We start from the raw sequence: 24,338 nt of genomic DNA on the forward strand, positions 1-24,338 counted from the left end.
TAATGTATAGACTGATGGACCCAAGACTGTGCCCTCACCCACATTCTCATCACTCACACACCAAGCCAATATTACCTCTGTCATAAATCATTCCAGAGCCACATACTAGGCAACCAGAGGTCATTCCTATTGTGGAAAGCCAATCCTGGACTGTTTACTCTGTCCTGTCTTGTCTTTGCTAAGGAAATCCCAATAAAGATCAAACCATGCCTTCCCCTACTCCTGTCATTTGCCTCCTCACAATCCTGGTGTTTCCTATGAGTCCCAGTATGGCTTAGCATGTTCTTTTCTTTCTGGGAATATAGATAATAAATTCTTCTTTCAATTACATTGGCCTCTCCATGTTTTTTCTCAGTCATACCTCCATCGACTAAATCCCAGGTATAATTTTTTAACACAAGGGTGGTCCAACAGGTAATAACTCCTGCCATTCTGGTTACACAAGTCTGAGTACCAAACAGGTTCTTCCAGATGTTCCAGGTTGCAACGGAGGCACAGAAACCCAGGGCACTAGGTACAAGATACAAAGTGTAACTAAAATTAGCCTGCAGGTTGCACATGCACAAAGCCAGTCAGGGTGTATGTGAACTGGTCCGAGCAGTGGTGGTTGCATTCAGAATAGAGGCCACAGGGATTCAGGAGTAAGGCTCAGGAATCATTGATTCAGAACACCTGCACTGTGACCTGAATCATAGGCCATACTTAGCAATATGCAGGCTGTGGGCTCATGCAGGCCCAACCCTTCTCTACATGCATGTGTTGTGCGTTTATTATAAACACAGCGAGCTGACAGGGAACTCTGAAAACTGTTCCTAGGCCTCAGACTTTATTTGGCAGCTATTTATTGAGCAGTAACCTCATTTTTGATGCTGCATCAGCAGTGGCCTGCCATGGTGAGCAAAGTAGAAAAGACGCTTATCTTTGAGATGTTGAACAAAGGATTACTGTAAAAAATTAATCTTTAATAAGCACATAATTTGAATATATTGTACAAAAATTTTACTTTCTTTCACCTCACCCTCTGACCTTCCCTTCAGTGCAAAGGTGGGGTTTCTCTTTCTCTCTGTTGCATATGTGAGCATAGAGAATGGGCTGATATGCCAGCTCCTCTGTATCAGTTCCAAGTCTTATTATTTCACCATTGCTTTGCTGTGGTGCAACCTCACTGTATGCCAAAGGGAACACCTGGACCCCATTACATCACCCCATGGCAGCTGGGGCATGAGGAGCTGGCACCAAGCTGTTGTAGAAGTAATCGGCAATCTGATCCAGAGGCATCTCATTTCCTGTCAAAAACAGGAATACATGGAATAATGAAATACACAATTATTTACATTATATATACATTAAATATATATACATATTTATTATATCTTATATAATATAGAATATATATTTATATATAAATACATAAATGGAATAATGGAATACACAATTATTTATTTATATTATGTATTATATATATAATAAATATATAATATATATTATATATAATGTAATGAATACTTATGTATACATATATACATGAAATAATTCTTGGATATAAGGAAGAGATTCTGTAAAGGACAGAGAGTTGAAGGGAATAGTCACCCCCTTGCCACTTCCTGCTTCCCAGACTCCCAAGTATGAGGTAACACAGTCTCTTGGAAGGGTATTGGATCCCTTGATGTGCTGAATTGAACTGATAACAGATCAGTTCATAGGAAACATGAACTGGGATTAGTACATGGGATTAGGCCTAAGGGCCATACTCATATGGTTTTACCTTTTTTTTTTTAACTGCAAAATTTACTTAAACCCATAGGTTATATTCAGCATTTCAAAGAATGCAGTCACAGCTGCAAGGAGTTTGTGAATTTTGTGTAACTATACAAAACTGGGTACGTTCATCCTTCTCTAAATCACTGCAATAAAGGACTATGTTTCCAAACTCAATTGTAAAAAAATGTCAGTAAATCAGAGCCTCCACCCCCCCCTCCTCCATACTCAGCAGCATCATCTTTCCTAAGCAAGCTCTAATCTGCCAATTTCTCCCTCACTGAGAGTAGCCCAACACTTTCTACTTCTCTAGAGGAATGTCTATGAAGTGTCACTTTCCTGTGCCCATGACAGTCAGTTCCTCTGATTCACTTTTTCTCCCATTTAAATTCACTGCTTTTTGTTCATTGCCATAATTATTTCACTAGGCCAGCTATTTGGTAGAATGTTCCATGACTTGGGTTGTCTGATGTTTATTCATAATTAGATTTAAGTTATGCCTCTCTGGTAGAAATATCACCTAATTTGATACTGTGTTCTTTCCATGCATCAGGTAAAATAGAACACAATTTTAATTTGTCTCATTATTGATGATGGATTTTGTTCATTTGTTTAAAGCTGTGTCTGCCAGGTTTCTCTGATGAAATCACACTCTTTTTTTCTTTGTATTATGTATGTATATGCATATTAATATTTTATTTTGTTATTTGTTGTTGCTTATGTTTCATGTTTGTTACTTATATTTGTTACATTTCTTTCATTTATTTATGTTTATATGTTATATATGTATATATTGTATATACTATATATTGCACTTATGTATTATATGTGCATATATAACTATATGTATACATATATATACATTCTTTACACATATATTTTTTATACATATATATTTGGAAGGTCCTTTGAATGCATGTAAATATCCTGTTTAAATGTACTCAATGCTTATTTATAGCTCTATATATTCTTGCTTTGTTATTTTATCAATGGGTTTTAATACTGTATTATTTATTTTAACATTCCATTGTCTTAGTATTGGCCAGTGGAAGCCCCTTTTGGGAATATTTCCATTTATTTTTGAATACTTCATTGTTTTCTGGCATAATAAATTATTCCAAGCTTATCTTTTCCTTTACCTGCCTGGCTACTATAATCAGCAATTTCTCTAAGGCATCCTGTTCCATTTATTGAAAAATGATATTTTGAAGTCAAGATCTGAATGGTAGATATGTTCATCATTTTGGGAATGTCTCTACTCACAAGACACCTCATCTATCTCATCTAATCTATGTATATTGAAACCATGAGTTCATCCCAATACCTTCAATTCTAACCCCACAGCATAGGGGTTATTTTAGTTCTACTTTTCACATTTGTAATTTCCTCTCTAATAGTGTAAAAACTTTGTTTCCATTAGCCTTAAATATGTGTTTACTTAATTAATTTTTCTTTCATAAGTCAATCTGTCATCTATGCCACACCTTTGTCCTCTGTATGGATGCCCTCTTCACCCTATACGGGCTCCAATATCCCATTCTACATAGCCTTTATTAACGAATTCCCTCCTCATACTACTTGAACTGTGACAGGGCCTCTTCTCTCTGGAAATGCCTCTCTAGCCGGGTTTAGACTCTTTTCCTACACCGAGCCTCCTCTTTGTGGGTATACCTTCTTCACTTTTTTTAGGTTCTTGATCTTCATGCTGAGTCAATGACTCTCCTTTTCCTACACCCAGTTCCCATCTTGCTTTGTTTCCCTAACTGATTTTGCACTGAATTGTTTAGGGAAAAAAAAGGGAAGGGAAGGGAAAGAAGAGCTTGGAATCATTTATAACATCTTTCTTCCCTTTATACTTCACACTCAATATATTAAAAAATCATGTTGGCACTATATTCAAAGTATATCCAGAATATGATCACTTATTACCCTTGCTGTTATGGTCCAAGATAATAGCATATTTCTTCTGGATGATCACAATAGCATCCTTATTATTTTCCCATTACTTCTATAGTTTAGTTTCAACTAGAGAAGCTAGTTTGGTCACTCACCTGCTCAAAATTCTTCTTTTTGTTCTCCATTCGATTGTAAGTTAAAAAAATACTCTTTACAATGAACTACAAGAAGCAACATAAATGGCCCTTATACCCAAGTCCTAACCCATGGCCTCCCAAGTGCATTATTGCTCTAATTCTACCTCCTACTTTTTTTCATCTTGTTTAATGGTCTTTTTCTGCTCTTCCAAAAGTGTACAAGACTGCTCCCAGCTTCCAATTTTTGTGCTTGCTTTTCCTCTGTGCCTGGGAGAGTCTTACCCTAGATATCCTCAAGGCTCATTTGCTTTCTCCTTCATATCTTTGTTGAAATACCTCGTCCTTAGCAAGACCTCACTGATGAACCTTCTTAAATTTAATATGCTTAATGTATTTTAGCACTCCTTATTACTTTTCTCTAAGTTATTGTTTTTTTCTTTGCACTAATATTTACTAAGACTGTGAGGCTTGCTTATTATTCAATTCACTACTGAGAATACAATCTCGATGGGGTCACAGATTTCTATTTCTTCTGTTACTATATAACTCCTACTAAGGACAATGCCCCTCATATAGCAAGTGAAAATAAGTATTTTTTGAATGAACTAATTTTTGTGTGTAATAAATGAAATAAACTTTTTGATGCATAAAATATATTAAAAAGACAAACTATCTTGTATCTAACCTTTTTTCTTCATTAAATCATAAACCATTCCAGGTAAAGATAATATATTATTTATTCCTTTCCCTCCCAAACACATCATAATTAGAACAACAGTGTACCATTCAGTAAGCATTTATTTCAATCTATTAAATTCCTGATCTATTGAAACATTGTCTCTTAAATTCTGTAACATTTGGTAAGATTGCATGGCTGTGTTTACTTCCTTAGTCCTTCCCTTCCTGACAGATTGTGGTATCAGGGAGGGTCCAGGAATTTCTCTGTAACTGCCAATTAATAATGGTTTCACTGATACAAGAAAGACTTATCATTTTGTCTTCTTCCTTGGTTACTTTTTCTCTCCCTTGTTTATTTCACTCCTTTTGTCAGATTCTTTTCTTATAGTAAGTGATGTGATTTTAAGTAGATCCTAGTGTCAGAAAAATCAGAAAATTTTCCATTAAAAAACATTCTTAGATGAATCCTGTTTTGCTAAGGAATAGAGTAGGCTAAGATGTTTTTATTCAACCATCCTGAAAAATGGAAATTTTCCACTTTAAAAATATAATTTAACGTTGTTAAATTCTAAAAATATTTTGAGTTGTGTCTTCTGGAGTTATATACTGAGATGGAGTTTGGGGTACAACATATTTGTAGAGATCAACAATTTGGAAGGGGCAAGAGAAGGAAGTAGAACTGGACAGAGGTACAAGTCAAACTGTAGTGCAGGTCCTACAAAGCCAACAGGGATCTTGGGAAAGAATACTGCTGAGTAGGGGCTAGCATAAAAGAATAGGATCCATGGGAGTCTCAGATTTAAAGGCACTTCTTACTCAATAGAATGTTCTTCTCCATGGGTCTTCCTGGGTATTTCCTAGAGTTTGAGGACAGAGCAGGAACTGAAAAAGACTCCTTCTTGGTGTGTGCCTAGAAGAAACGATGCTCCACTCAGAGCTTTCCCCACTTCTCTACTCAATGGTACAAAATCCTTAAATCCTTAAATCTACTAGTAGAAAACCTGCAAGACCAATTGCCTTATTGCAGCTGGGATAAGGGTACAGAAAAAAAAATCCTAACCCCACTGGAGATGCAGAGAATCAACTTGAATTTCGATCACTGAAATCCTTACCTTCAGCAGGACATACAGTCGCTGATAAAGAGTTAGCTTGGAGACCCAGTGATGCAGGGCCTGATTGAGACCCAGCATGAACCAGGACAATGGAGAATGACCCTATCTACCTATTTGAGGCTAAAATACATCAAATAATAACAAACTTCTAACCCTGGAGGAAGAGGAAAAGCATAGAGAGACCCTCATTGTGGCACAGGTTGATACAGAAAAAATTCTAAAGCTGAGGGTAGAAGAGAATCATGGAGAAGACTTCTCCAGCAGTCCTGTTTACACCCTAACTGCAAAAGTGATACACTGAGAGTCATGACAGCAACAACAAAACAAACCAGCTCAAACCTTGACTAGATTTGATCACATTCTCCCTCTTTGCTTCTGAGCATAAACACTCTTCACTCTAGTTTCTATGGTCCTACACATGGGTTAGGCTTTCAACCAAAAATATTAAGTCGCACAAAAAAGTAAGAAGCACACTGGGGCGCCTGGGTGGTTCAGTCGGTTAAACGTCCGACTTGCGCTCAGGTCATGAGCTTGTGGTTCCTGAGTTCAAGACCCACCTTGGGTTCTGTGCTGACAGCTTGGAGCCTGCAACCTGCTTCAGATTCTGTCTCCCTCTCTCTCTGCCCCTTCCCCACTCACTCTCTGTCTCTGTCTCTCTCTCTCAAAAATAAGTAAACATTAAAAAACATTTTTTAAAAAAGTAAGAGGCACAGGAAGCAGCAGAACCAGTCATATGTGACTCAGATGTTGAAACTAACTAGCAGGGAATTTAAATTAGCTATAATTAAGATATTAAATGTTTTAGGGAAAAGATAGACAGTTGCTTGAACAAATAGGTAATTTCAGCAGAGAGAATGCAACTATACAAAGGGAAATATTAGAAATTTTTAAAAATTACATGGTACTAAGGGTGAAAATTCCCTTAAAGTGCTCATCAGCAGAATCCATATAGCCAAGGAAAAATTAGTAAACTCAAAGGTGAGTCAACAGAGATCAATCAAAATGAAACTGAAGAGAAAAAGAGAAGAAAACCAGAGCAGAGAATAAAGGAGTTTTGTGATTAAACTATCTAACATCGGTATACTTGGAATCTCAGAAGGAGGAAGGAGAGAAAATGGTATGGTGATATTTGAAGAGATATTGGTGGAAATTTTTTCAAAAATAATGAAAGATATCAAGATGTTCCCCTAGAGCTAAAAAAAATCTTGGAGAACACTGAGCAGAATTAATACATCCCCAGAACACGCCTGGACGCATCTTACTTGCACCGAAGGAACCCAAAGATAGAATATATTAAAGGATGCCAGGGAAAAAGAGACAAATCACATACAGAAGAATAAATGTAAGGATTCCAACAGACATCCCTTCAGAAACTACACAAGTCACTAGACTCTTAACGTGAAATCTATGCACCAAAAAAATGGACTGAGAAATAAAGACATGTTCAGTGAAATAAATGAAAGTTAACATGACTACTGCTCCATTTCCATTTTCTCCACTACCACCGTAATGGAATCCATCATCTGAAGAGGTTGAAAGAAGTTCTTCAGACTGAAGGAATTTAATACGAGAGAGAAACTTAAAAAAAAAAAAGCTGCTTTATATGATAAAAAATATAAAATGTATGTACTGATTAGTAGTTTCTCTAAAAGACAATTAACATTTGAAGAAAAATTATGGCAGTCTGTTCATCCCATATGTATAAGTAAAATTTATGACAGCTCAAAGAAAAGGACAAAATGAGAATATTCTAGCACTACACTGAAGTAACACAATTTCTGATGACAGACTAATTACAGTTGTGTGCCATCATCCCAAACACAACCAATTTTTATTTTTAAAAATTGTATTTCTAAAGTGGCATGAATAATAACAAGCAAATACTAGAGATAAAATGAAATCATAAAAAATGCTCACTGCCAAAAAAAAAAGCAAAAAGAGACAGATATGATAACAAAGGGACATACTTCTTAGCTGTGGATAATCTAAACACTTAAAATTAACTAACTGATGTACAGTAATCAATGGCCTAATCTTAAAAGTTAAAGACAGTAGTTGTTTGGATAGAAAAATCAAGACCCAGGGGAGCTCCTGGCTGGCTCAGCCAGTTGAACATGTGACTCATGATTTCAGGACCATGAGTTCAAGCCCCACGTTGGGTGTGGAGCCTACTTAAAAATAAAATTTAAAAATTATAAAAAGAGAAAAAAAGAAAAATCAAGACCCAATTACATAAGGTATAAACATAAGATAAAAATAATGACAAAATTAACATGGTAAAAACTCTAGTCTCTAAATTTTCTACTTAAAAGTTTGATTTTCTTACAGCAATAGTGCAAATAAGAGAACATAAAAAATATGCATTTTTGTTCATCTTTCATACATTTTTAAAGAAGATATATACATATAGATATATCTCCTAAATTTTCTTTTTTTAAGATGCTTATTTATTTTTGAGAGAGAGAGAGAGAGAGAGAGAGAAAGCGGGGGAAGGGCAGAGAGAGAAGGAGACACAGAATCCGAAGCAGGTTGCAGGCTCTGAGCTGTCAGCACAGAGCCTGACGTGGGGCTTGAACCTATGAACTGTGAGATCATGACCTGAGCCAAAGTGGGATGCTTAACCGACTGAGCCACCCAGGTGCCCCAGTATAGGTATATCTTCTAAATATATCCTGTATATATCTATATATCTCCTGTAAGTTTTTCATGATTTGATCTGAATCTCAGGTGTAAGTGAGCATCTGTGAAGAGTTTGTACATAATTGTTGAGTGTGTATGTTCCTTTGCAAAAACCGCCCACTCACTCTCTGCATAAAATGGACCATTATTGCCGGTTATTTTTACTCTGTGACTGCATTAGTCTTTGTTCACAGCTCATTGGAGCCACTGTGCATAACTAACAGGGAAACCAATACAGAGAGTACATTCCACCAAACAAAATCTATCTCCAGGGAATCTGTAAGTTGACAAGAAGATGGGCTCACAGCCATAACTTGTAAACTGATGTAGACTCTAGAGCTTTAGGCAGAAATGATAAGTCATGTACAGAGGGAGAAAGGGAAGCAATCTGTGTATAGCAAGAGAAGAAGAAATATAATGCATGGAGAGAAAAGAACATGAGTGTTCATAAAGCTAGATATGTAAAGACTACTTTATTGGGTTTCTGATGACTTTTTGGCTCTTGTTCTAATAGCCAATGAAAACCATTTGTTCTTGCATCTCACTGTTTCCATGCAGTATTCATGTACTCTTCAAGTAAATCTTTTTCCTTTTTCATGTAATTTGTTTTGGAAATTTCACTCCATGAAATTAAATTACTCTAATTTTTAATTCATAATATTATTACTAATTAAGATACTGGCAGCCACCATTTCTGACATAGAATAGATTAATCCCTGCTGTATTATAGCCGTCAGTAGAAAACATGTATATTACTTTGTAATGATATACTCAGAAATTTATTGTGTTTATTGCTCTGTAACTATTAATGGGTCATTTTGTTATATATATGTTCTTGAATGCATACAGTACAGTGATAATATCATGAATAATGTGTTATCAGACATAATGGCCCCCAAAAGATGTCCACATGTGAATCCCTGGACACATGAATATGTTAATTTAGATGGCAGAAGGGATTTTGCAGATGTTATTAAATTAGTGTCTTGAGATGGGGGGTTATCCTGGATAATTTGGGAGAGCTGATTAAAATCATCATGGTCCTTATAAATTAAAAAAGGGAGGCAGAAAGTTCAGAATCAAAGAGATTTTTGAAGATACTGCACTACCGGCTTTGAAGATGAAGGAAGAGTCCATGAGCGGAAGAATGAGGGCAGCTTCTAGAAGCTGCAAAAGACAAGAGAACTAATTCTCTCCTGGAGCCTCCAGAAGAAACTAGTCTCTATCAACACGTTGATTTTTCTATAGTGAAATCCATTTTTGACATGTCATCTCCAGAACTGTAATATAACATATTTGTTATTTTAAAGCCTCCAAGTCTGTCGTAGTTTGTTACAGTAGCAAAAGGGAACTAAATAAAAATGGTTAAGGGGTGCCCGGGTGGCTCAGTCAGTTGAGCGTCCAGCTCTTGACTTCAGCTCAGGTCATGATCTCATGGTTTGTGGGTTTGAACCCCAAGTCGGACTCTGAGCTGGGAGTGGGGAGCCTGCTTGAGATTCTCTCTCTCCCTCTCTCTCTGCCCCTCCCCTGCTCACATGCTCTGTCTCTCTCTCAAAACAATACCACAAAAAATGCTTAAAAGTTATTAGCAAATGAATATGATTTGTAGGAATAGTAGAGTTGCTGTAATTCATTATGAGTACGTTTCATAGTTTGGGCTTCCTGGAGTTTTGATGCAAGTTATCTTATTGGTAATTTGTTTATCAAATCTGTATTCTATACCATAGTTACTGGGTTATAGGTATTATACTGGATACTCATTGCCTTTTGTTTATTAAACCAGCCAATTTTTATAACCCAAATCTGTGTACTCTTCAATTATTTCCATTTTTCCACATCATTTTCATTTTTTCAGTAAGTATATTGACGTACAGGGGAATTTGATAAATTTTTTACGATTGACCAGCTGACATTGGTTAGAAAATGGCAGAGCTTAGATGTAAACTCAGATCTTTCTGATATCAGTGCCTGTGTTATTTTACCATACTATCTACCTTTTGGCTCAATTTATTCATTTTTTTTTTTCCAAATAGTTTGGAATACTGTAGTTGGGAGCCTCTGTAAAACCTGTCAGCAAACTTCATACAAGCTATGGAAGGAAAGTCACCAAGGGGGCAAGCAGGAGGGAGGACTGCCTTCCTGTCAATGCACATTGTCTCTTCTTAAAGGAAAGAAATTTTGCCCCCTGTGACCCTGATGTACTCCATAATAAGTATGAGCTAAAAAAAAAAAAAAAGAAAGAAAGAAATGTTCAGAACATAATTTTTCTAACTTTCAGAGAACTCCAAAGACACGATGGATCAAATGATACATCCTAAACTAATAGTTCATTTTTAAATGTTTTAAAAATCCATACTCATCATCCAAATTTTATTGCAAATCTTCTGCCTCTTGACTATTGATCATAAAAATATATTCCTCCAAATTCCATAAAATTAATTTGGATTGAATAAAATCCAAAATTCTAATCAGGTTTTATGAACTTTATTAATTTATCAGCATTTGTCAGTTATTCAACTGAATCTACATTAAAAAGTAAACATTTTCATTATTGATACTAATTTAAATTAAGGAAATTAATGGCAATATATTAACTCAAACTTTAAGATATACACAATGACAAAATTATGCAAACATGCAAGGACTAATCTTGAGAATACTGTTCCTCGAGAAATTATCATCGTGGATTTTTATTTTATACACATTTCCAGAAGCATTTAATTGAAAGAATGAAGGATGAATTCCAAAATCTCTAGAAACAGTTTCCTTGCAACTGTTGACTTCATTAAAGTTTTCCATAAAACAAAAGATAATGTACCTAGAAAATAGTAAAGATATTTAGGAGTTTTAGGTAAATTTTAATTTTAATCCCAAATGTTGAAATTATCTAAAACAAAATTCAATTAGTATGAAAGTAGCATGTTTTCATATGCATTTTTAAAATAAAACAATATTTTGCTTTTTAAAATTATGTTATGCCCTCACTCATATTCAAACATCTAAGATACATAAGTAACTAAAGAGAACAATGGATACAGCAACGATTAAAGAAATGAAAATCCATAAAAAATCAGACTCTTGAAAATTAGTAAGTTTGTTAATACTCATTTTCAGTGCCTATGCAGAAACATGAACTCTAAAAAAACAATTTGTGTTGTTTCTGTTTTTGTTTTGACAAGAATGTAATCTATACTATACTTTTTAATTGCCACTTGGCAATACCTGATCCATGAATTCATTTCTAGTAATTTAATCTGTCACCATCCCAACAAGTTAAGCTAATAATAGTACACACTCAATGCTGCTTTTACATTACCTAAAACTAAAAAGCATATAAATCCATTCAATGAAAAGTTATATATTACTTACAGAATAATGTGTCAATATTTGCTGACTTGCTAATTTCTCAAGTGTATATGGCTAGTGAGAAATTAATAGGACAGAACTGTGCCATATGTATAACCTCTTTTAAGCAAACAGCACAGTTTTTAGTCAAATTATTGACTTATTTTATTTATTTATTTATTTATTTATTTATATTTTATTTTTATTTATTTATTTTTTAAATATGAAATTTATTGTCAAATTGGTTTCCATACAACACCCAGTGCTCATCCCAACAGGTGCCCTCCTCAATACCCATCACCCACCCCCCATCAACCCTCAGTTCATTCTCAGTTTTTAGGAGTCTCTTATGAAGAAACAGACTCTTAACTATAGAGGACAAACTGATGGTTACCAAAGGGGAGGTGGGTGGGGGAATGGGTGAAATAGGTGATGAGGACTAAGGAGTGCACCTGTCATAATGAGCACCAGGTGTTGCATGGAGGTACTGAATCACTACATTTTACACATGACACTAATACAACACTGTATGTTAACTAACTGGAATTTATTTATTTTTTCAATATATGAAATTTATTGTCAAATTGGTTTCCATATAACACCCAGTGCTCATCCCAACAGGTGCCCTCCCTAATACCCATTACCCACCCTCCCCCACCCCTCATCAATCCTCAGTTTGTCCTCAGTTTTTAAGAGTCTCTTATGTTTTGGCTCCCTCCCTCTCTAATCTTTTTTTTTTTTTCCTTCCCCTCCCCCCATGATCTTCTGTTAAATTTCTCAGGATCTACATAAGAGTGAAAATGTATGGTATCTGTCTTTCTCTGTATGACTTATTTCACTTAGCATAACACTCTCCAGTTCCATCTATTATTTTTATTTATTTATTTATTTATTTATTTATTTATTTATAGTCACTAGTTCATACAAATATTTTTTGTAGGAATAGGACCAAAAGTTAAAAAATATATATCAGACAAGGAATTAAGGTAAGGAATTAAGGACAGAGGATGGATAGAAGGTAAGTTTTATGTGTATTTAATAACTTTCTGTAGTGTTTTAATTTTTAATAAGAGGCATATATTGAATATATTTTTAAAATAAGTATAAAAGAAATTATAGCCATAAAAATGAAATATTATTAAGAAATGGAGAAAAGTATTTAGTAATGGTATCCTATTTTTTTTCTATAACTCAAATTAGTTAAAAATATCTGCCAAGGCTTTAAGCACAATTTTTGAATTCTGAGTATGAGTGGATGCATACAATTAGTATACAGGAAACATGATAGCTAGCTTAACTACATTCCAATTTGTCTTTTTTTTTCTTTTTATTGTAGCCTATAGAGTAAATTCAAAATTCCTTAACAAATCCAAGCTAATTTTAATACAACTGGAACTTACAAAAATCTAAACATCTGTTGTATACAATCTTTAAATGTAATCAATTCTATCTATTCAGTCCCTCTGTATACTAGGCCAATAGAGTTTGTTCATATCATCTAAGACTAGATTGTACTTTCCATATCTGACAGTGTGGTAATCAATACATTTTTATGATTCTCCTAACAGTGGGGTTCAGACAAGAGTTAATTTTCCCAAGTCCCTCCTACCCCTCATCTAGTTGAGCTGTATGACTATTCTTACCAAAGGTATGTGAGATATAGTTGAGTTTGTCACTTCTAGTAGGCTTTTCAAAGAGGAGCCCCTTAAGCCCTTAATTCCTTTGAATTACTTTATAGGGAGGATACAGTGATGAAGCAGTGAATGTTGATGGAGACAAAGTTGGAAAGATCCTAGATCTCTTAATTACCATGGAAGAAAGCCTCTTACCAATTGAGTATCTCAAATCATCATGTGAGACAGAAATAGAATCCTTTGAGTTTTGCCATTACAATCTGAAGGTTTATTTATTAAAACAGCAATGTTACCCTTGGTAATACATAAACAAGTTTTACTTTTAAAATACAATGCATTCATTTTTATTTTGAATCATATCTTATTTCTGAATTCTTCTTTAGGGAATATGAATTAAACACATGCACATACACACACACATTTTTTTTCCCCTCAGGAGAACAAGGATAAATAGTATTTGGGAAAGTGAATGACATAGTAATTTTCACATTTACAAATTTATGTAATTTCATCTGTGTTTTCTACTTAGTAAACCTAAGATTTTGAAATTTTGGAGAAATATACCTCTTTCAAAACCAGAATTTGGGAGGGGGGTCAAATTTTTTCCTTGATGTCTATAATCATAGTATTGGATGGGGAAAGTCCATATAACACAATTTATTTCAGGGTTTTTTTAGTTATAGCAAGCGTCATTATTATGTTTATTATCTTTTTTGTTTAAAAACAAAATAAAATTAAATAGCAAAATTTGTCCAAGAAAGAAATAGGGATTTCCATTATCTCCTTGCCAAAGTAACATGTGGTGATATTGATCTGCTTTGTTGAAAGGCCCCAGAGGAGAAGAGGTGTTAAATAACTAAGGGCCCTACTAAATAAGTAAGTTAAGTAATATGTACTCACTAAATGAAGCCACTCACAAACCCACAAGGATTATTGTTAAAACTTTGAAACATATCTTAAAAAGTCAACATTTCCTTCTTTAGACAGTCTGTTGTAGTAATTTATGATTCGATCGTCTTTCATTACCTATGAAATCAACACAATGTATAGAACTTACAAATAAAAAGGTCTCTGTGTCTCTTACCTGTGTACTTATGTACTTTGTGGAGAACACTTAGAGCAAACAGGACTGTGTTCTGAAAGCCACTAAAGTCATGGATGAAGGGGGCTCTATCCTCATTCATAAGCATGCGTTTTGGCAGCTCCTTCTGGAATTCATATGTTCTAATTAAGGTTGTAGGAAAGAGTGGTGGAGCTAAATAATCCACAAATAAAGCCCAGCTTCTTTCAAAATCAGCTTCTTGTTTAGGATAGTATTTTAATCTAACAGAGAAGTGGGGGAAAGTATACATTTACAGTTAGTCTACCCAGAATTTTGCCAACTCAATTTTCAAAACAGATAACGTGTTCAAAATGACATTTTTGAACTTTTTAGAATATGGAGTAAAGAAACTTGATGTTGATGTTAGCTCCTACACTTGAACACTTGAAAAGATGTTATTAAAATTTTTAATTTGAATATTACCATCTCAGAACATATGTGTTTTTAATCACATGTTTCCCTTTTCGTGAAGCATTTACATTACTTACATAAATTCTGATATGTGACCAAGTCTCATTATTTTAAAATATAAAGATAAAAATAAAAGAAAATTAGCAAAATTTCTGCTGAATTTAGACATCTCTTAACACAATGTTCATTTTAGGTAACCACTAAAAATAAAGAAACAGATTTTTTTTTTTTTTTTTTTTTTTTTTTTTTTGCTTTTTAAGGAGCTTGGTATTTTTTTTTCTTTTTTCTGATGATCCTAGAAAGCCAACTTTTCTTTCTGTTTTTCAGGTATACAATGTAATGACTTGATATATGTGTCTATTGTGAAATGATCACCACAGGAAGTCTAGTTAACATTTGTTACCATGCAAAGTTACAAATTTTTTTCTTGTGGTGAAAACTATTAAGTTCCATTCCTTAGCAACTTTCAAATAAGCAACATATTAACTATAATGACTATGCTGTATATTATTACATCCCCATGAACTGTGTATAACTGGCAATTTGTACATTTTGTCCTCTGAGACCCCAGAGGAACAATTCCTATTGACTGATTATCTCTGTGTAAGGGGAGGGGGGCATGCATGCAATACTTTTCCTGATTGTTTGCACATCTGTCTCTTTTTTTTTTTTTAAACACTGGACAGTTCACACACTATAAAGTAGACACTCTAAAAATCAGATTCCCACCCTCACCAGGGTTTTTTGTTATTTGGTTTTCTTGTCATTGTTGTTTACTGTTTTGCATGGACAGATTCTGTTGTTCATTCTGTGTTCTTTGTAGTGAGTCATCACTGAGGTCCCTGCTCATAAGCATCATGGTCAGCTAATGATTAATTAAATGTTCCCTTAAGTTCCTTGAACCAATAAATCTTCCCCTCTTTGCTGAGGAGCCCTGTGCATGTGTTGGGGTATATCTTCAATGCTAAGCCTTTACTTCCTATTTGGTCAGGGCCTCAAGGTAGCCAGAGGCAAGATATTAGGGTTCTCTCAGTTCTTGCCTGGGTATGCTCTCAGTTCTATTAATAGTTGTGAGCTCCCAGAAATGCTTGTCGGTCCTGAAAAAGACAAATGATCTGTAGACATACTAACAAGTAGACACCAAACCATTTTTAGACTGACTTCAATCCATCAACAAACACTCCCTTCGGTGAACAGGTTTTGCAAGTATCCAATAAGTGACATCTCTTCATTTCTAAAAGTCAGTCAACAAGGAATGGACTCCCGGCATAAACATTTCTCTAATGACAAATGACAGCTGTCTCACCTGCATAACCCTCCTATACTGATGACTCAACTCACTTAAGTGCCTACAAATCTACCCGTTTCTGAACTCTGCATCTCCTAATAACTTACCTCAAGATGAAAAGAGTGCTCTTCAAAGCCTTCAGTGAAAAAGACAGTGTAAGATGGAAACATTATTACCATATTGAAACAAAATAACTCTAGATCCACTCTTACCTATTGTGAAAGTTTTTACGAGCAATCTCCAAAGATGAGACATGTGCAGCCCATAAGTACTCCAACAGGTCATCAAAGCTACTAGAATGTGACTTTACGTGCTATCCAGGAAAAAAAAAAAGTTATTGATATGTGGGCAATTATAACAATCTCTCTTCTTGAAAATCAGTTCTATTTACAAATATAATTTTTCAACATTCTAAATAAGGGGAGAACATTTTTTTCTAAGAGTTAAGGTATGAAAGAAAGATGTAATGCTTAACACTTCCTGAAGAGCTCAATATCAGTTATTTTAATTACTAGTGATACTGAAATCATACGAAAAGAATAAACCATGTGTTTCAGAAATGTTCAGGATTTTACACTGTTCAGAACCAGATCTTTAGTATTTTGTACATTTGTTTTTTTCTTGCCATGCAACAAACTGTCCACAAAGTGTCAAAGCTAATCTTATGCAATATAATGAAGAAGTTCTCTAAAGGGAAACCCAATCTTTAGTCATTTACTCTTTCACCCATGACACTTTGCTTTGGACATCAATATTTGCTTCTGAGTGTCAAATGCTCATTTTAATCAAGTCATATGTGATTTGCTTATCAAGAGAGTTGAAATAAGCTGATCAAATTCACCACAACCTATCCCACAATTGCATTTGTATATCAGTTATTGCTCAGTTGTCCTGAAATTGTGATGAGCTAGGATACTTCATGCACTGTTAAGCCATAATTTCTCTGGGTTCACCTGTGTGTATATAACTTTAGTATGAGAAGAGTAGATAGGGCAGTCTTGATACCTTATTGGCAGTGAGGATGCTATTGAGGTATGATGTCATGCAGCAATCCACTCATACTAATATTGCTGTCACCATAATATTTTCACATTAGGAACTTTATTCCTTAGGACTGCATTGTGCAATGCATAAAAAATCTACATGAAGTGCTATTCAAAAATTATCTGGCTAGCCTTGAAAAGTATTAATTAAAGCACACACACACGCCCACAAACACACACACAAAACCTGGTAAAATTCATTCCACTTTTTCATTGCTTCTGGAAAGGATGAATGACAGCTAGAAACATTGTAACAAAAATTCATCTGATCCTTGGGCGGTGGCAGAAAGGTGACTTTGTCTGATGGTATCCCCATTATACCAGAATCAACCGCAGCAAGGAAGGGCATTGCAGAGAGATAATAATTAAGATCTGTATAAACAAACATTTATTAATATTGTTAATATATAAAAGAAGTTGTTTTTGAAGTAAAGAAGTCTCTCATAAAAGTACACCCACATATCTAGAAATGTGGTAAAGCTTAAGCAGTAATTTTGGGAACTTTGGGAATATTATCAGAAATTTCCCTTAATGTTGGGACACCTGGGTGACTCAGTGAGTTAAGCATCCAACTCTTGATTTTGGCTCAGGTCATGATCTAACAGTTCATGAGTTCAGGCCCCACATAGGACTCTGTGCTGATAGCAGGGAACCTGCTTTGGATTATCTCTCTCTCTTTCTCTGCCCCTCCCCTGCTCATTCTCTCTCTCTCTCTCTCTCTCTCTCTCTCTCTCAAAATAAATAAGTAAACATCAAAAAAAGAGACATTTTCCTTAGTGTTATATACAACTTGAATATGCTTCTCTTAAAAACCCTGCTCTCATAAAGCAAAATAGATTTATGTTGTACATTTAATATTTTGTTTTATTATTTTATTTTACACACACACACACACAGAGTGGGGGAGGAGCAGAGAGAGAGGGAGACACAGAATCTGAAGCAGGCTCCGGTTTCTGAGTTGTCAGCACAGAGCTCGACGTGGGGCTCGAACTCACAGACCGCGAGATCATGACCTGAGCTGAAGTCGGAAGCTTAACTGACTGAGCCACCCAGGCGCCCCGTACATTTGTTATTTTAAATCATGGATAATAATTGCACTGGAATTTAAAATACTAATTAATTCCAAGGTACAGTAAGTGAAAAATTTAAAAATTAGTAACAGAATTCTATACTTTTCTAAGTTTTTATTCTAAAGCTGAAAATCTGACATAGCTTTAAAATACAATAATATTTATCTAGATATTTCCCTTGTTAACAAGTTTTTATTTTATAATATAACACAAATTTTGCTCCCGCCTTATATGTTTCAATCAAACTTTGAGGTTTCTGGTCTCCCTGATATTTTTATAATTAAATAAATTAATCAGTAAATTAAAAATATATCTATCTCAAAACCCATTTCAAGACATCCACATTTGAGCCAAACAGACTTTGTTTTGTTTCGTTTTATAAAAACAATGATTCTGGGTTTGGTTTTGCTTCTCTGACTGGGATCTTAAGTTGAACTGATTTTTTATGGAAAGGTCATCTATTTGAGGTTTGACGGTCACACTGAACTCACCAGCCCACCAACTGTCCACAGAGATGCACAGATGATCCCCAGACTTATGGCCACAGTCCGTACTTTCCGTGGGATCAGCTAATCTGCCTAAAAGAGACAAAATCCAGATTTGGTTTTACCAGGACCCCCTCCTAGCTGTAGAGACAAACGCTAACTAGACACACCATGTTTACAGGAATAAAGAATTGTGTCAGCTTTCCTATCACATTGTCTTTCCTTCACTTCATGACTTTCTGCTTCCTATCTCCCATGCATATTTTTTCCTTTTCCTTAACATCCCTACAATGATCTACTTTCTCTCACAGGCCTTATGTTTTTTTAACTTCTGTAGTCTGTGTTTTTTCCCTTTACTAACTACTCTGCATCTTTGATATTAGGGAGTGAATATTCCTGTATAGTAAGCAAGATCTGGACTCATTTGCTGAAAACCAAATCTTTTTTCATTGCTTACTGACTATTTGACCTGGGTAAGTAACTTCTGCAAGCCTCAATTTTCTCGTGTATATATTAGAATAACAATAATTACCTCCTAGAAGTCTGGGGTTTTTAAATGAAGGACTTAAAAAGTGCTCAGTTCAGGGGCATTTGGGTGGATCAGTCTGTTGAACGTCTGACTCTAGATTTCGGCTCAGATTGTGATCTCACAGTCATGAGTTCAAGCCCCGGGTCAGGCTCTGTACTGACAGTGCAGAGCCTGCTTGGGATTCCCTCTCTCTCTTTCTCCCTCTGCCTCTGACTTGCTGTGCTCTCCCTCAAAATAAATAAACTTTAAAAAAGTGCCCAGCTCAGAGAATATGTGTTTCCATAAATATTACCAATTATTCTATTTTTATCTTTTTGTCATCCTCTCTTACCTCCGACTTTCAAAACATGCCTTTCTGGTTTTTTTCACACTTGATATTTTTTACCTTCTGCATATACTTGCATATCCCTGAAGCTGTCTCTGACTCAATGCCCGTCTCTGTCCCTGTTTCAACCATTTTCACACTGGCTTATTCTCTTTACTCCTGCTAACTTTCTCTTTTCTCTAGTTCTTCTTGACCAGATGAACTTTCAATGGGCAAAAGGAAAGGTTTGAGTGGTTCTGCTCATTCATGGAAATTTCCCAAAATTGTTAATCTTCTTTTGAACTAGAATAATATTCAAGTATGTGAAACATACCTCTCCTGGTTCTTAGGTTTTGTGTCAGTTGGGAGTTATTTTAAATCTGCTTCCACGACTCTCTGTCCTTTTAAGACCACTCAGTCTCAGAGGATGGTTGCCCATGAAGCTAATCTGAGGATTTCCTTAGGTTGCTGACTTCTGTGTCGTCTACTCTATATACGAAACTGTGCTCCAGTTCCATTTTTGCCAAATCTCCACAAAACTGCTTTATTGGTGATTCCAAGTCGCTTCCAACTGAGATACCTGAGAGCATACCTGAGACTGAACCCCTAATCTTGATTGTCAAGGAAGATTGCCTCATGAATCTTCTGTTCTTTGTCAGAGGAGTTTCAGGACTCTTCTGGACATCTTCAGTACTTTCTCTTTCTTTACAGCCAAGCTGTGCCTGCTTCCAGATGTTTTATCTTCTGAAGAAATTTTTTTCTTGCCTTTCCATGGCAAGAAATACCTCATCCTCCATAACCTTGACCAAACATTGTTTTCCATCATACCCACTTCTTCCAGAACAAAATTTATGTTGTATTTATTACTATTCAAATTCAAAATTTTGGAAAATGTAGCAAACTGTATTTTCCAACTAGATTTATTTCTGTAGCATACATTATGTATCTCCTATACTCTCAACATTTTCCTCTTTCTCTATTTTTCTCATGTATACAAAACTAATTCCACTAATTCTTGCCCTTTTGTTCTTTCTAGTTCTTTGTCCCTGGATTACTATTTTAAAAGCCCATCAACATTGTACCCTTTTCTCAAGATTCACTTCAAATCTTACTCTATTCCCAGATGATTCCAGCTCACGACATGCACTTTTATCTAACATCTTACGATTCAACTCTTTCTTGTTCTATGGTTGGATCATTTCTAACTCTCCTTCTTAACCATGTTGTAACTCCTTCAAGGGAAGGCAATGATATCTACTGTCAATTTCTCGTATATGTGCCAGTCTTCCTTTTTTTCATTTAAGTGACGCTTCGTCACTTCTTTATCCTCCCTCAGACTTCCAGTGTTCTCTCCCCAGTTCAAACATTATTCTGATTAAAATTTCAGCTAACCAATAAAAATGAATGAATGCTGACATATGAAACTAGACAGATGAATTTCAAAATAATCATGACAATTGAAATAAACCAGACCAAAAAAAGAGCACCCAACTGTCTATATGAAAATTCTAGATAATGCTATCTAATCTGTAATGATGGAAAGCACATCAGTGGTTACTGGTGAAGTTTGGGAGTGGGGGGATGAGTAGTTGGAGGAATGGGGAAGGCTGGGAGAGACTGGGTAAAGAGAAGTTCCTGAAGATGAGAATACAAAAGGGAAAAGAACATTTTTGGAATGATACATATGGTCATTATCTGTGGTGATGGGCTCAAAGCTATATACCTATACCAAACTTACCAAAAAATACATTTTACATATGCTGTTTATTCTATGTTTATTACATATTAATAAAACTATATTTAAAAAAAAACACATGCTAAGCAATCTAGAAGCAAACATTTAACGTATTCAAGTATTGTGAAAGCATTAGGCTCTTGTTACTAAACTAATCCATATTGCTTAAGAGCCCAATTAAAATTCCCCAGTCTGACTTAAAGACATCTCTTTCACTAACCTTGGTTCATCTTCTCAAATAAACCACCCACTACTCTTTCACATCCCAGTTCTTCTGCCTATGTGGTTGTCTTCTTCCAGTAAAACCTGCTATCAATGTCATCTTTGTAATTAGTATACCAGCAGTTATATTCTCGAAATGCCTCCATCAAGCTCTTTGGTCCTCATTTCTTCCCATGATATTCTCAGCCCATGGTTGTCACTGTCTGTCCTGAGCTACTCTTGTACTTACAGTCCTTATCATGTCTTTGAGACTTAGCATACTGTGGGTGAAATATTTTTATGGGCTGTTTCATAATTTATAATTCTGTTTTGGTTTTCTCTAGTCGTATCATAGAATTCAACTCAATTAAATACATAAATCAGCCCTTAAAAAACAGTAGAATCCCATGTATTGTATTCATGAATGAAAATGATATTTTGAAAATACCTTATCCAATATTTTACTTTACTGTTTGTTCATTACTGGGCCCAGAGCTGAAAATTTTTGTAGGAGTAATTGTGTGCACCCCTTGGGGGAGTTGATTATTGTTTACGGAGGATCTTATGTTTTTGCTTCTCCAGAACCATGTCTCAGGAGTTCATATATTCTTCTTTTCCATGCCAAGAGCAGCCCAAGAATGGGAATTATACTGGATGTCAGGAGATTCTCCCAGCGAACTTGGAATGTCATCACAGATCAGACGTTGCAGTCTCTTTCTCTGTCTTTTCTATAATGCCACCCATCTTCTCACTGATTCCTTTCTTCCAATAGTGTTTTCTAGAAGTTGATAGTGAAGGTCTCTTCCCATTGAACAAGATGGCTTGGGGCTTATGATATTTTTGTTCCAAAACAAATATCTATGTTTATTCCTCAGTAGAGATGCTATTTTCAGGTTTTCCTACAGAGGTTTTGTTTTTTCTCTTTTGTCACTCCAATCTCTATGACTATAGTCTAATCATGTTTAGAACTATAGATAATGCAAATTAATCTTGTACACCCATGTGTAGTTAATGCATATCACCTTAGCTGTTTTGTTGTTGGATGTACTCTTCAGTGCTTAGAACTAGGCTTGGTCCCAGTAGCCCATCAATTAATATTTATTGATATTGACTGAACTAAGCCTAATATGCTGTGCTTTGGTGAGTGTGGTAATCACTAGCCACTTGTAGCTCTTCAAGTTAAATTAATTAAAATTAAACAAAATCAAGAATTCAGTTCTTCAGAAGCATTAGCCATTTCAAGTGCTTAGTAGCTTCATATAAGAATATAAGAGCTGCTGCTTTCATAGAGAACAGTGCAAATAGAAACATTTCATCATTGTACACAATTCTTTTGGACATTTCTGGCTAGCAAAAACCATGCATGTAGGGGACATTCCATAAATAGTTGATAGAGATTGGGCAAGAACGCAAATGGCTGGAAAAGGAATAGAAAGGAAAGAGAAAAAAATCAATTTTCACAAAGATGGTGCTAAATGTACAAGGTACTACTTCCTAATTAATTCACACTTAAATCAAAGGTCATTGTAATGTAGTCATTGTAATGAAAAAGAGACATTCTTACCTGTCTGATATTGCCATCCATGATGTACAGGCAATCCCCATAAAATATTTTGTTCATTTTCTGGTGAAAATTTTGCAAAATATTTGGCTGTCTTGTTCAGTAGGATTTTATATGTCCCCAATCTCTCAGGATAATGCCAGAAGTTAATGATATACTTTCCATTTTCTATCTTATAGTCACTGAACTGACCAGGACTCTCTTTCCACAGAGGGGGATATACATCTGCGATATCGGATGCTCTTGCTAAAGAAGCAAAAATACAACCAATGATTAGATAGGGCCAGGAAAGACCGAAAGCCATGGTGTTTAGCCCAGAGATTGAGATTATGACAGGACCTTTGTTGGGAAATGGAGGAGGAAGCTACGTTGTTTTTCTGCACCTCATCTAATCAACACCTTCCACTGCCTTTCTTGGTAATGAGAAGGTGGAGGTAAACAAATGCCTTACCAAAGATAGTAGGCTACCTCCCTTGTTAATCATCTCAAAAATTGTTGAGTATGTATCAGTCTCTAGAATTTTTAGTAAGACTGGGTTTCATCCTAAATTTATTTTTGTCTCTATCTTCTGTCTCTCATATTAATTATAATAATAAATTGTATGTCTTCTCCAGAGTTACTTGATTTTTTTTTTTAATTTTTAATTTTTTAGAGAGAGTGTGTGGGTGGGGGAGAGGGGCAAAAGAGAAAAAGAATCTTAAGCAGGCTCCGTGCTCACTGTGGAGCCCAATGCAGAGCTCTATCCCATGACTCTGGGATCATAACCTGAGACGAAATCAAGTCAGCTGCTCAACTGATTGAGCCACCTAAGCGCCTCTAGAGTTATTTCAGTTTTAAAGAACGGCTGTTTATCCAATTTTATCTCTAGTTAGTGGGATTTCAGCCACATAAATAAACAGTTAAATAAACAATTTTAGATACAATTTGTAAGACATTTTAGTGATATTTGGGACTTTACCAAATTTCTTTGAAATTTTAGTTCAAGTGCAAGTCCAGACTTGTATGTCAGACATAACCCAAATTCCATGTTACCAGGATCTGAGCCAAAAACTTGTGTGCAGGCAGTTGCTTTGTGGTTACAGAGTAAAAGAAAAAGAGGGAGAAAAAAAAAAAAGAAAGGAGGAAAGTAAATACAAGGAGAGACTATCAGTTTGCTTCCACTAAGGGTGTGGGTGCTTAATGTTTTCTTGGGACTAAGGAGGAACACTCCTATGAAAAAGCCCCTGGCCTTGAGGGATGGAATTAAGCATTTGCTCTTACCGTTCACTGGCCAAAGGCGACCCAAAATGTAGAAACTCTGCTGCACTTCTGGTTGCACAGACCTGTGTGCTAAGTCTGTTGTTATTGCTGTTGTTTTTGTTTTGGTTACA

At 35.4% G+C, this 24,338-nt stretch overlaps 1 protein-coding gene across 1 annotated transcript; it reads right to left on the reverse strand.

The window, feature by feature from the left end:
- Window positions 1-10,977: 10,977 nt before the first annotated feature.
- LOC125937983 (protein LEG1 homolog) lies at window positions 10,978-23,272 on the reverse strand. The gene is made up of 6 exons (XM_049652970.1): window positions 22,972-23,272; window positions 18,645-18,731; window positions 17,271-17,455; window positions 16,253-16,353; window positions 14,324-14,562; window positions 10,978-11,078 (listed from the first exon to the last, which is right to left on the reverse strand). The coding sequence occupies exons 1-6, from the start codon at window positions 23,270-23,272 to the stop codon at window positions 10,978-10,980; spliced, it is 1,014 nt and encodes a 337-aa protein (XP_049508927.1).
- Window positions 23,273-24,338: the final 1,066 nt, after the last annotated feature.

The sequence above is a fragment of the Panthera uncia genome (genome assembly GCF_023721935.1).
Source record: "Panthera uncia isolate 11264 chromosome B2 unlocalized genomic scaffold, Puncia_PCG_1.0 HiC_scaffold_24, whole genome shotgun sequence".
Lineage (NCBI taxonomy): Eukaryota > Metazoa > Chordata > Mammalia > Carnivora > Felidae > Panthera > Panthera uncia.